The sequence below is a fragment of the Nilaparvata lugens genome, chromosome 5 (genome assembly GCF_014356525.2).
Source record: "Nilaparvata lugens isolate BPH chromosome 5, ASM1435652v1, whole genome shotgun sequence".
NCBI classification, from domain to species: domain Eukaryota; kingdom Metazoa; phylum Arthropoda; class Insecta; order Hemiptera; family Delphacidae; genus Nilaparvata; species Nilaparvata lugens.
Genome location: NC_052508.1, coordinates 61,346,081 through 61,361,081, shown reverse-complemented (window position 1 = coordinate 61,361,081; position 15,001 = coordinate 61,346,081). Strand labels below are relative to the sequence as shown.

Here is a 15,001-nt window from a genome sequence, read left to right as displayed (position 1 = left end):
GAAGGTGAATAATTACAAGCCGGGGTTACTTAAAAACAAGAGTTGTTCAGAACGATCTACCTAGTACTGTTTTAGCCCTAAAACAACGAATACAGGACGAAATCGAACGAGTACCAGTCAATATGCTGCAAAATGTCATCAACTCAATGTCATGCCCAGTGCCAAGCTGCAGCAATGCATACATTTCAATGGAGACATTTCGTAAATGTTTTATCCACTAATTATTTTTTTTCACTTATTGTTAAGTAAATAGATACATTTTCTCTTTATATTTATATCCATTACATAATAAAATTACTTTTCTCGAAGAATTAGTTACTTATTCGAACTCACTGCCGGTGCACAAGTTGTTCTTTGCCGGTAACACCATATTGTAATTGATACTTACAATATCATAATAACATTCATCTACGATCATGTTATAATGTGAACATTACAGCATTACAATCAATCCCATAACAGGGGTCTTTTCGCAATGTAGTTGCAACGTAGATGAAATAGTTTATACAACAGTTTTACATGGTCTTTAAAGCACTGGTAAAATGTTCAAGAGACGCGTTCGCTCGCTACGCTCACTCACTTGTGTCTTAACTCTACATCTAACTCGTGCTTTAAATACCTTATAAAATTGTTGTATAAACTCTCTTGCTTTAAAGACCCCTATTATAAAACTGTTGTATAAACTACTATTATAGATACCATCATAACTTATTTTATTGATTTGTATGTAATTACTTTTATGACAAACAAATGAAAGTAAGTGAGAACTGACAACTTATGCTGTTCGAGGTCCCTGGCCCGGCCGAATCTGCGATTGCAGACGTCACAGTAGACGGCGCGGTCGTCTGCTGGGTGCATGCGCTGTCGGTGGCCGGTCAGTCTCGCTTTGGTGCTGAAACTCTTGCCGCACTTGTCACACTCCAAACTCGAACTCTCTATTTCGTTCTCCTTTTCGTGAGTCCTGAACAACAAATAAACATGATTTACTCAAGTACACATCGGTAGACCAAATCTATATAAAAGAGAGAGTAGGGTTGTGTTTGTTCGTGTGTTCGTTTGTTCGCATCAAAACATGTCAACTTGTGGATTGCATACCGGAAAAACGGGAATGATTTGGATCTCCAAATTTTGAACATAGATTCTAAAAATATCAATCTCGTGCACCTGTAAGCCCAAATTTCAATTTTCCTTCTAGATTTTTCAGAATCAATGTTCAAACTTCATTAATGGTACATACGATTTCATAAAAAAATCACCAAATCATATGGTCGAAATTAAAAAAGGAACATCTGTTTCTATTATTGCTTTCTACCTGATACCACTTAACCTCAATAATATTATTGTTTTGATAATTGATAAATATTTTTAATAATAATGATAATATTTTTATTTTAAATATAATAATAATAGTATTGTTTTGATAATTAATAAATATTTTCATTTTCACAAACTGTATATTAATATGGTGGATGTGAAACAGCTGCATCAAATTTATCTCAAAAACATCTGTTTAGAAAAAACTTTCCCTCAGTTGCACGTACGTCGGTTAACGTTTAATCGCGATAAAATGCTATACTTTAATTGAAATTAACGCTAACTGATGCATTTTGGTTGCACAAAAAAAATTCAAGTGATGACGCCGAATCGACGTAAAAAATTCTAACAGGCCATTCACGGGGAATTAAATCCAACTAACGCCGATTAGGTACCTACTGATAGCTGTCTTCCAAAATTAGTTTTTGGTCAAAAAATACAGAATTCAAAGTATGAGCTAAATATTTGAATGAATTTCATCCGTTAATAAAATAGAAAAGAGTATTTAGCTGATATTAGCATTCAAAATTAGATTCTAATTTTTGAGGTTAGTTTTCGATCTTCTTCGTTTGCAGATAGCACGACACTGGCGACAGACAGAACATTTTTATGGCGCATGCGTAATGAATAGTCACCGCTTTAATCACATAACCTCACTCTTTTGCCATTTGTTTAGAATAATAATTTTAATAAGATCACTGTCGGATAAATTACGGTGTTGCCGGATTGTGAAACCGTTAAAATCTTGGTTAGTTAACCAGAAAACTTAATCGGAATTAAAAACTAACCGATCTTTGTGGAATAGAAATGAATCCGTAAAACTAACGCTGATTAGTTAATCGGCGTTAATATCTATATTTAACAGACGAACGTGCAACTGGCCCATAGTTTTGAAACTTCGTTTTCCTGATGCAATGTTTAGGCCTACACGTGGCATGCATTATTAATTTTTGAGCTAGAACAGTTTTTTGAGACAAAGTTCTAAATTAACGTCTATAGTTTCATCAATGCTGTATCGACAATATGAAAACGCATGCAGTTAATATGTCTTTGAATAAAGGTGTTGATATTTACATGAAATTATTCTCTTCCATTTTTTTGAAACTATTCAACTTATTCTATCTTTTAGTAAAATAACAATGATCATTCATCCTTCTATTATCTTCTATACTATAATAAAGGAAAGAACTGGATTATACAGGTGTAAAGTATAGGAAAATTATGTTTGACGCATCATCACGTCTGAACTACTGGACTGATTAACTTGAAATTCTGCATATAGTTATATACCTATTTCAAATTCTTCAATGTTTGATTACATCAAGTTTTTAGTTTGTCCAGTTTTCAATTATTTGTCATGCTTTCAGTTGTTGTAAGGAAGCAGCAGAACATTTCTCTTATAAAAGGGAAATTAGAAGATAGGTATGATTGGGGATCCTTTTCGAATGATAAAAACAGGTTTTCCGTCGCACCAAAAATTTTTTCCGCCATTTTGAATCCAACTTCTTTTTTTAATTGAAAGGTGGTCATATGATACATGATTCCGATACAGGATTTCCAGAGAAAAGATATGGTGAAAACCGCACATTGATATCTCAAACCTTTCAAAATGTGTTCTCATTCATTTCCATTATTATAGAAGATGATAGATAGATGGATATATCATGATATATCCATCTATCTATCATCTTCTATACTATAATAGAGGAAAGAACTGGCTTGAACACGTTTACACGTGTAGATGATAGGAAAATTATGTTTGACGCATCATCACGTCTGAACTACTGGACTGATTTACTTGAAATGCTGCTTATAAATTCTTAATCAACCGAGGATTCTTATAGGTCTATTTTCAATTCTTATGGATTTCATTACGTCAACTTTTAAAATAAACCCTTACGAAGCACGGGTTACCTGCTAGTTATTTATAAAATCACTTCGCTTATATGGGCTAGTTGATTCAAATAAAAACAATATAAAAACCTTTAGTACCCTTTTTTTAAAAACTTAAAAATATGTTAACGACTAGTTTCGACCATAGGTAATTTTCAAGATCAAAGTTTTTATATTGTTTTTATCCAAATTATTTATTAATAATCATTACATCAAACTCAATTCTCCTTTTCGTGACTCATGTACAACTAATAAACATGATTTTCTCAAGTGTACACTGGTAGACCAAATTATTATTTATTAATAATCATTACATAACATCAATGTTTTGGAAATAATCCCATTTGATGGGTAATTTGTCAGTACTAATACTAATACTATAATACTAATATTATACAATCAAAAAATAAAATATTTGGTCAGGTATAGTGTCAAGTATCATCATTGTAGTCTACTCTGACACTGAGTACACATTTGAAGGAATATATTTTATTCATTGATTGAAAGGATAGTAAGGATAGTAATGATATAATATATAAAAAACAATTTTCTTGTTAATAGAATGCTGTGATTGTATATAGGCTTTTCTCTATCAACCTTTTTTTTGACTGCCAGTTTGAAAAAATGACTGATTCAATATTTCGAAAGGTTGTTGGCAACCTATTATAAAGTCACATTCTAGAATAAAATTGATTTTTTTTCAAATGGTACATTTCTATGAATTGGAAATGCAATGATGTTTCTATTACCTGCCTATTACGTGGGAAACCATAGTTGGCAAGGTATACAGGAATTTAGTAATTTAATTAAGAAATTTAAATACAAAATAAAATATTTGAAATAGTTAAGGCGCTACGTTAATTATTCGATCAATCAATCTCTTTATTCAAGACATACAATGTACACAAAAAATTTTCTGTGGATACTACAAATTATATAAATATGATCGGGAAAGAACAACAGGCATGGCCCAAAACTTTTCTATTTCCAAATTTTGATAATGAATAACATGTCCGAAAAAATAGGTTATGTTTTTACTGTTAAAAGTTCAAATTTGTCCATAAATAAATTATATGAGCTGGAAATTTTAAATTTAGAAGGAATAAAATAATGTATTGTACATAAATGCGTGATCTACATTGAACAATACTTATAATTCTAAACCATAAAAACAAGAAAGATAGAAAAAACGCAACAAAAGCAATCAAGATAGGTACCGTATCCCTAATTCTCCCGATAATAATTCTTTTAAACTATAAGTTTCTAACTTTATTAGGCACTTTTCTTCTATAGGTACAACTCGATTTTGAAATTTGCCCTATCCGTCTCGCTTGTGATGCTACTAGAGAGGTACCTCCTGAATGTTAGGGGACGACCTTCAAACTTTAGATGAACAAATACCACAGCATAAGTCTCTTAGTTCACTTTTTGCTATTGAAAAGAAGTCAGAATTCTGACTGGTAGTCGTTCTTTTTAATAGCAAAATTTTTAGTAGCAGAATGTTACTGAACATTAATTGTAGAGATTTTCACGAACAATTTCGATCAAATGCAATTCAAGATGGCGGCTAAAATGGCGAAAATGTTGTCAAAAACAGGGTTTTTCGTGATTTTCTCGGAAACGGCTCCAACGATTTTGATCAAATTCATTCTTAAAATAGCCACCGCTTTAAGCACATAACCTCACTCTTTTGCCATTTGTTTAGAATAATAATTTTAATAAGATCACTGTCGGATAAATTACGGTGTTGCCGGATTGTGAAACCGTTAAAATCTTGGTTAGTTAACCAGAAAACTTAATCGGAATTAAAAACTAACCGATCTTTGTGGAATAGAAATGAATCCGTAAAACTAACGCTGATTAGTTAATCGGCGTTAATATCTATATTTAACAGACGAACGTGCAACTGGCCCATAGTTTTGAAACTTCGTTTTCCTGATGCAATGTTTAGGCCTACACGTGGCATGCATTATTAATTTTTGAGCTAGAACAGTTTTTTGAGACAAAGTTCTAAATTAACGTCTATAGTTTCATCAATGCTGTATCGACAATATGAAAACGCATGCAGTTAATATGTCTTTGAATAAAGGTGTTGATATTTACATGAAATTATTCTCTTCCATTTTTTTGAAACTATTCAACTTATTCTATCTTTTAGTAAAATAACAATGATCATTCATCCTTCTATTATCTTCTATACTATAATAAAGGAAAGAACTGGATTATACAGGTGTAAAGTATAGGAAAATTATGTTTGACGCATCATCACGTCTGAACTACTGGACTGATTAACTTGAAATTCTGCATATAGTTATATACCTATTTCAAATTCTTCAATGTTTGATTACATCAAGTTTTTAGTTTGTCCAGTTTTCAATTATTTGTCATGCTTTCAGTTGTTGTAAGGAAGCAGCAGAACATTTCTCTTATAAAAGGGAAATTAGAAGATAGGTATGATTGGGGATCCTTTTCGAATGATAAAAACAGGTTTTCCGTCGCACCAAAAATTTTTTCCGCCATTTTGAATCCAACTTCTTTTTATAATTGAAAGGTGGTCATATGATACATGATTCCGATACAGGATTTCCAGAGAAAAGATATGGTGAAAACCGCACATTGATATCTCAAACCTTTCAAAATGTGTTCTCATTCATTTCCATTATTATAGAAGATGATAGATAGATGGATATATCATGATATATCCATCTATCTATCATCTTCTATACTATAATAGAGGAAAGAACTGGCTTGAACACGTTTACACGTGTAGATGATAGGAAAATTATGTTTGACGCATCATCACGTCTGAACTACTGGACTGATTTACTTGAAATGCTGCTTATAAATTCTTAATCAACCGAGGATTCTTATAGGCCTATTTTCAATTCTTATGGATTTCATTACGTCAACTTTTAAAATAAACCCTTACGAAGCACGGGTTACCTGCTAGTTATTTATAAAATCACTTCGCTTATATGGGCTAGTTGATTCAAATAAAAACAATATAAAAACCTTTAGTACCCTTTTTTTAAAAACTTAAAAATATGTTAACGACTAGTTTCGACCATAGGTAATTTTCAAGATCAAAGTTTTTATATTGTTTTTATCCAAATTATTTATTAATAATCATTACATCAAACTCAAATTCTCCTTTTCGTGACTCATGTACAACTAATAAACATGATTTTCTCAAGTGTACACTGGTAGACCAAATTATTTATTTATTAATAATCATTACATAACATCAATGTTTTGGAAATAATCCCATTTGATGGGTAATTTGTCAGTACTAATACTAATACTATAATACTAATATTATACAATCAAAAAATAAAATATTTGGTCAGGTATAGTGTCAAGTATCATCATTGTAGTCTACTCTGACACTGAGTACACATTTGAAGGAATATATTTTATTCATTGATTGAAAGGATAGTAAGGATAGTAATGATATAATATATAAAAAACAATTTTCTTGTTAATAGAATGCTGTGATTGTATATAGGCTTTTCTCTATCAACCTTTTTTTTGACTGCCAGTTTGAAAAAATGACTGATTCAATATTTCGAAAGGTTGTTGGCAACCTATTATAAAGTCACATTCTAGAATAAAATTGATTTTTTTTCAAATGGTACATTTCTATGAATTGGAAATGCAATGATGTTTCTATTACCTGCCTATTACGTGGGAAACCATAGTTGGCAAGGTATACAGGAATTTAGTAATTTAATTAAGAAATTTAAATACAAAATAAAATATTTGAAATAGTTAAGGCGCTACGTTAATTATTCGATCAATCAATCTCTTTATTCAAGACATACAATGTACACAAAAAATCTTCTGTGGACACTACAAATTATATAAATATGATCGGGAAAGAACAACAGGCATGGCCCAAAACTTTTCTTTTTCCAAATTTTGATAATGAATAACATGTCCGAAAAAATAGGTTATGTTTTTACTGTTAAAAGTTCAAATTTGTCCATAAATAAATTATATGAGCTGGAAATTTTAAATTTAGAAGGAATAAAATAATGTATTGTACATAAATGCGTGATCTACATTAAACAATACTTATAATTCTAAACCATAAAAACAAGAAAGATAGAAAAAACGCAACAAAAGCAATCAAGATAGGTACCGTATCCCTAATTCTCCCGATAATAATTCTTTTAAACAATAAGTTTCTAACTTTATTAGGCACTTTTCTTCTATAGGTACAACTCGATTTTGAAATTTGCCCTATCCGTCTCGCTTGTGATGCTACTAGAGAGGTACCTCCTGAATGTTAGGGGACGACCTTCAAACTTTAGATGAACAAATACCACAGCATAAGTCTCTTAGTTCACTTTTTGCTATTGAAAAGAAGTCAGAATTCTGACTGGTAGTCGTTCTTTTTAATAGCAAAATTTTTAGTAGCAGAATGTTACTGAACATTAATTGTAGAGATTTTCACGAACAATTTCGATCAAATGCAATTCAAGATGGCGGCTAAAATGGCGAAAATGTTGTCAAAAACAGGGTTTTTCGTGATTTTCTCGGAAACGGCTCCAACGATTTTGATCAAATTCATTCTTAAAATAGTCATCGATAAGCTCTATCAACTGCCACAAGTCCCATATCTGTAAAAATTTCAGGAGCTCCGCCCCATCAATGCAGATAGATTCCCAATTATCAGGCTTCAGATACAATTGAAACAAAAAAAATCAAGTGGAGTAGATTGAGCATGAAAATCTCTACAATTAATGTTCAGTAACATTTTCACCTAAATTTGAAAATAAGCTTTAAATTCGAGAAAATGTAATTATTCAATTGCAAATTATTGTTGATTCTATTAAATCATTCACTATGAAGAGATAGCAGACCTCATGTGTGTCTCTAGCGTTATTGCCCTGTTACCAGCTGGCTCAAATCTTTGAATAGTAGACTTGAGATGCGCGGGTACACTAGCGTCAGGTGATCAATTTTCATAACGGCAAGGAAAGTTGTGTGAGTGCGCCACACCAGATTTTTTTATTTAAATTAGAGTACCTATATCAAAATGTTCAAAGCTAATCATTATTTTACAGTTTGAAGTGATTAGTGAGTGTTATTTTGTTATTAAATTTGGTTTGTGAATAATCTAAGTTACAACTTTTCTGTTTTCAAATGTTTGGACTGAAAATTGGAATTCAAAAGTGTATGGAACATGATCTACTTTTTGGACTACCGCATTTTTAGTGTATACAACAAAATTCGGGGAAGAAACAGTTTTGGGCTGTGTCTTTTGGTCCTTTCCCAATCAATTGAAAGAATATTGTGTTCTGTGTACCAATAAATAAATAAATATTATAAACTATGTTTTTATGCTTTTATGCTTTTGTACTCCGGAGCGAAGCTCGGTGCCCCGATATCTATATATTAAGGAGTGAGTCAATTTTGTTGGTAACAAACTAGTAGTTCTGTGAACAGTAGACCTCACGTAGTATTCTCATCCACTAGTACTTAATTAAAACTATAGACCTTATGGAAATACATCAATAGACTGGCTTCTCCACACATCTGTGTAATCACTTGTCAGCTGATTTATGATGAATAATAATTCTATAGTCTGATTTTTACTCTAATATTGGCGTATGAAGGAGGCTCCTTTTTCCTTTTATATTATCCTTGAAATGCAAAATTTCCAAAAACCTTGTATATACGTCGACGCGCAATTAAAAAAGGAACATACCTGTCAAATTTCATGAAAATCTATTTCCGCGTTTCGCCGTAAATGCGCAACATATAAACATTTAAACATTCAAACATTTAGGGCCGGTTTCCGAGCTCGGGATTCAGCTAAGTCCTAGACTTTAAACAGCTGGAATCAGAAAATTGGCTTTCCAAAACGGGGCGTAGTCGCAGCTTTTATAACAGTAGTCGTAGTTTTTATTTTCTCATTTCTATGATTGGAAACGTTTTTCCTTGACGAAATTAGACATTCCTAAATAATTCAAAATAGCTGAAACTTTACACTATTTTCTCTTTATTTTATTTTGTGTTCAATTCTCTAGTTTTTCGAAATTTAATTCAAACGTGACTATGACAATCACTGCGACTACGCCCCGTTTTGGAAAACCAATTTTCTGACTCTAGCTGATTAAAGTCTAGGACTTAGCTAAATCCCGAGCTCGGAAACCGGCCCTTAAACATTAAGAGAAATGCCAAACCGTCGACTTGAATCTCAGACCTCACTTCGCTCGGTCAATTAACATCATAGATACAAAACAGTACTGCCAACATTCATATAAATATTTCAGATTATAAATGACTTACACTAGTCATCAAATATCAAACTATTAGCTATTTTAGTTGCTGTAACTCATACAAGTAGCTTCAGTAAGTAGTTACTCAAGTAAATAAAAGTATAGAAATATTACAAATAATAATTGTGACGTGACTTAAGTTTGAAGATCTCATCAAAGATCAGACTATTAGATATTGATTATTTACTTGAAGTAAGTTACGATAACTTACTTCAAGTAAGTAAAAATATGAAAATATTGCAGATAATAATCGACTACGTTTGCAGTTGTTATCAAACATAATATGATTAGTTATTAGTTATTTTAGTTGGAGTAAGTTACCTGGAATGGGCCATCAGAGCCTGCCTACTTGAGAAGAGGCGATCGCAAGGCTCACAACGAAACATCTCCCCCTCCTTCTTGTCTCTAGTATGCGCCCACTTGTGGACTAGCAGTTCAGGCTCCACTAGGAACCGTTTGTTACACTCCTGTAATCAATCAATATTATTAAATGAAAACAAGAAGCAATCAATGAATAGATATCAAATAATCGTTTATTGCTATAAAACATACAATATGTTGAGACAATCGTCATTATTAATTAAAAAATGAAAATAAGAGTTGAAGAACTCAACTATCACAGATAAAACTTATACTACACACTACAATCCACACATATCTAAAGCAACAATGGATCCATGAGCATTCACTACAACACAGCTGCACCACAACACTATAATAATAACAATGGTATTACACAATAATAATAATAATAATAAAAATGGTATTACACAACAAATATTATAAAACAGGTGATACCTAAATGTATGTGAGTTTTTCTGTGGTCAAACAAGGAGAACATTCACACTCATGAAGTCTATACTAAAAATTCATTAACCGAATATAGGCATTTTTCCACAAGAGCTTCTTTTATGTAAGATTTGAAACGTTTGATGTCCATGAGTCTCACCTCTAGAGAAAGTTCATTAAACAATTTTATAGACATACAATGCCAATTTCTCTGACTAGTTGCATGTTGGTGAAAATCAAGTCTTACTCTATGCCTACTTCTTGTGGAATAATTATGTACATCAGCATTTACATTATATTTACTAGAGTTTTTCTTCATGTACATTAAACAAATATATACATATAGAGATGGGAGAGTCAGAACACCTAATTTTCGGATAAATGGTTTGCATGTGGCAAGTGGTGGTGCATGACAAATAATTCTTATAGCTTTTTTGTAGTCTGAAAGGTGTGATGGCCATTGAGCAATTTCCCCACAGCTGAATACCATAGGCTAAGTGACTATAAACATGAGCGTAGTAGACACTCATTAGAACCTTTTGACTCACAATATGACTCAGCCTGCGCAAAACAAAAATCCCGTTACTTAGCTTTGCAGATAAGTATGCTATGTGGCTTTTCCAATTCAAGTTCATGTCCAGCATAATACCCAGGAATTTCAAAGTGCCGATGTCAGTGAACCTAGAGTTGAAAGTGGACTATAGATCATTAGTTTTTGATAAGTTGAGACTCTAATTATTTGCTGTACACCAGTTATTTATAGTAGATGTGCTCCTTCCAACAGCTATGTCTACACTTTGTTTGTCATTGCCACTGACTAGTAAGCCTAGGTCATCAGCAAAGAGGTAGGGACGGCTTTCATTTAACAAGCCGATAACAAGAATAGTTCTTTGATATATGAGTGAATGAATAAGTGAATAAATAAATGATACATGAATTGATAGATCAGTGAACACATAAATTTTATAGCCATATAGTGAGGCTTCCCCAACAGATAATTGTCAAATATAGTAAAGTAGGTATTTAGGTACTTGCTAAGGATGGGGCGGCCAAGGGCTTCACAATTGAGAGTTGCAATTAATCAGGACCTTCTACCTTCAATATTGCTTGTTCGCCTATACCCTAGCTTCAAGATAGAGTGTTAAATGAAATGCATACATTTAAATGAAAGCGCACATAGTGTTACACTATTCGTCACTAGAGTCTGCCCCCATACAATTATTGTTAATATAATTATTTTACTATTATTAGTAATAGTAATATTTATATTATTAGTAATAATTTTACTATTATTATTTACCAACCATACGATATTGTTAATTCGCCTATACCCTAGCTTCAAGATAGAGTATTGAATGAAATGAAAGCGCACATAGTGTTACACTATTCACCACTAGAGTCTGCCACAATACAATTACATACATCAAGGATACAGGTCATGACAATGTTAATTTTGGAGCGAGACTCAATTCAATTTTTAATAACATTCAATTTATTTGTACTTCAGAAACTTCATTTACATACTTTACTGAACAAAAGCTGCTCATATTTGAGGTACAGTAACTTATACAAGACGAGAAACTAGTAGCGTCTGAAATAAAATCGAAAAAGGATACAAACGGTTACTTTTTAAAATATTAATTCGAAAAATAAATGTTTGGCTCACCTCACACTGGAACGGCCTTTCCTCGTCGTGCGATAGTACATGCTGGACAAAATCTTTCAAGCGATAGAACTTCAACTCGCAATATTTACATTTATGCGACATTTTACTCTTATTCTTCAAATTCTTCTTGATCGCAGCTGCTATACCATTAGCAGCCGCACTTGAAGTCAAATCATCATCATTCTTCGTCTTGGTTGTTTGTTTCTTTTTCCTCTCCGTACCATCCTCACAATCAGAGAGGGAGGAAGAAGAGGACAAGGAGGCGTCACTATCATCATCATCGTCGTCATCCTCATCATTATCATCGTCATCATTATCATCATCCTCGAAAGGATCGTCGGTCGCACTAGGTTCGTGGTAATCAGAGTCCTCTTCGTTTTCAAGGCCTGTTTTGTTCATTGTGCAAAGTAACAGAACAAAACAAATCGATTACAAAACAATTTGAAATATACTTATATTACGAGTGAAATTCTATTCAAATTAAATTAGGATTACCAAGCAAAAGCATAGGTCTATTGAATTGAGCTGCGATCTAATCAATTTCAGAACCTCGATGGTTCTATGTGATCTGTTTCTATTAAAATAATACAGGGTTGGGCAGGGAGGTATGGATGATTTGAAATAACAGTTACACACTCACTTTTAAACGAAACTCAAAATTTATTTTTTTAGTATGTACATTAGATGTATTATAAAAACTGAAACATTGATTATGCACGAAAATAACATGTGTTAAATGCTGTCCGTTTTTGTCCATACACTCCTGTACACGTTATGAGAAGTTGTCCGTACTCCTCTGAAGCATAGCACGTGGTACCGCTAGAATTTATTGTGTTATTGTTTCACTCAGCGCTTCAAGGGTTCGTGGTTTGTTCATGATTGTATACACGAGCTTTTAGGTAGCCTCATATAAAATAGTCACAAGGTGACAGGTCCGGAGACCGAGGAGGCCACTCCACATCTCCACGCAACCAAATGAGGCGTCCAGGGAAGGTCTTAGTAATTCTAGAAATTAGTAGCTTGCCTTAGAAATTCCATAGCTGCTCTTGAAGCATGGCATGTCGCCCCACTTGTTGAAACCATACAGTATTGATTGACGTTGATACGTCGTCTTCTCAAATATTGTGGCAGAAAAAAATCAAGCAGCATCGTTATGTAACGATCCGTATTGTCAGTGATGGTTCGATCTTTTTCTCGAAAAAAGTAATGGTCAATAATTAGTTTTATGGGGCTACCTTAAAGCACGTGTATAAATAAGCAAACCACGAACCCTCGAAGCCCTGAAGAAATTCAAGCGGTATGCTTCACAGAAGTATGGACAACTTCTCACAACGTCTACAAGAGTGTATGGACAAAAACGGATAGCATTTAACAGATGTCATTTTTTGGTACATAATAATTGTTTCAATTTTTATAATAGCAACATCCTAGGTACAAACTAAAAAAATAAATTTCGACTTTTATTTAAAAATGAGTGTGTAACTGTTATTTCAAATCATCCATACCTCCCTGCCCAACCCCGTACGAAAAAGATCAGAATAGAGTGACTATCTTGTTTTTTCTATATTGAGTCATTTTTTAAAGTCAGCACCAGATTAACATTGATTTGCTATCCTTGTCTGTCATCAGATAAAGCAGGTAGCTTTATACTTTTCTAGCTCCGCACCTTTGCCAAATGATGTTATGTTATGTCTGGAAACTGTGGTCATGCGTTGTTCAGGGATGTTCCTAGTTATCAAACTAGGAGAGTGACATCTGATCTACTAAGACTTCCTAAATCGTATACCACTTGTTTCCAGAAATCGTTTGTATTTCTTGGCCCTAAGTTTTTCAACAATATTCCTCTTGAAATTAAGAGAACACAAAATCGACTTGTTTTTAAAACAAAAGTTCTTGGATGGCTCAGAGGTATTATGCCTGACTATCTAAAGACCTTATTGAATGTGGTTTCATAGTTAAAATACTCTGATAATGGTGGTTATGGATTGGGAAAATGAGCTGGAATTGGAAAGTGAGCATGGTTAGTGTGAATGTGTGAGTGATTGGTTGCTAGTTTTTATTTCTTTCTTCTTTTTCTACTTCTCTATAAATTCATAAATTATCAGATATTCATTCCTGCTCGCAGACGTAGAGTTTTGTACTCTCAGCAAACAGTATTTTTCTATCCAAATTCACAAATTAGTCCTGGTTTAGCATGTTCGAATTCTTGTCTGAAGTTATTGTTTTATAATTAGACTTTGATGTACTTTATAATTATTAACTTATTACTTTTTCCCATAATTTGTAAATATTGTGAATTTTATTGAATAAAATTTGAATTTGAATTTGATCTGTAAATTCATTTACATCAAATTTCATTAAATTCATTACATTAAATGATCAGTGAATTCCCATTTACTGCTTCCCCCCACTCTATCTAATCTTCTATATATAAATTTAAGAATTACTTTAGTTGTGGTTTAAACATCACAAGGAACGTTCAACCTGTAGAAACTGTTATTCTGACCCTAGGCGAGGGCGAGTGGATGTGTGAAGTTGCAGTTTTTGCTTTGACCCGAGGATAGTACTAATATCATGCTTATCGGCAATCATAAACTGAGTTAATGCGAGTGATTAATTGTGTTTTCGCCCCACTTGGATGTAATGAGCTGGTTTACGTGCGTCATATGGAGGCCGAAAGTGATTGTTTTCTGACCAGGCCGGTAAAATTTTTACGGCCCTAGGGCTGTAAAATAACCTTGAAGTCAGCTGATTCTGATTTGATGTGAACATGTTTACAAAATAGTTTATGAAACGGAATCAGTTTATGCTTCTAGAATTGAATAAAGTTTTTGCAATAAGATACTATCATTTTATTTGGATGAATGAAATACAAATGAGATATTATAAACTATTCAAATTCAATTTTCAGAGTATAATAGAATCTAACCTCAAACCTCCTAGTAAAGCGTTTATCACGGAACATGGTGGATAAACGGAATCATTTTATGCTTCTAGAATTCAATAAAGTATTCTGTAATAATATACTATCATTTTATTTAAATGAATAAAA

The 15,001-nt window shown here is 32.7% G+C and overlaps 1 protein-coding gene across 3 annotated transcripts in view; it reads right to left on the bottom strand.

Annotated features, from left to right (window-relative positions):
* Positions 1-15,001, bottom strand: part of LOC111048725 (zinc finger protein 665-like) — a 47,142-nt gene that overhangs the window by 14,315 nt on the left and 17,826 nt on the right. For all 3 annotated transcript variants that reach the window (XM_022334686.2, XM_039428962.1, XM_022334683.2), the window contains exons 9-11: positions 11,950-12,335; positions 9,816-9,961; positions 773-961 (exon numbers count right to left, since the gene is read on the bottom strand). In XM_022334686.2, coding sequence (XP_022190378.2) covers positions 773-961; positions 9,816-9,961; positions 11,950-12,335 — 721 coding nt within the window. The remainder of the gene's footprint in view (positions 1-772; positions 962-9,815; positions 9,962-11,949; positions 12,336-15,001) is intronic.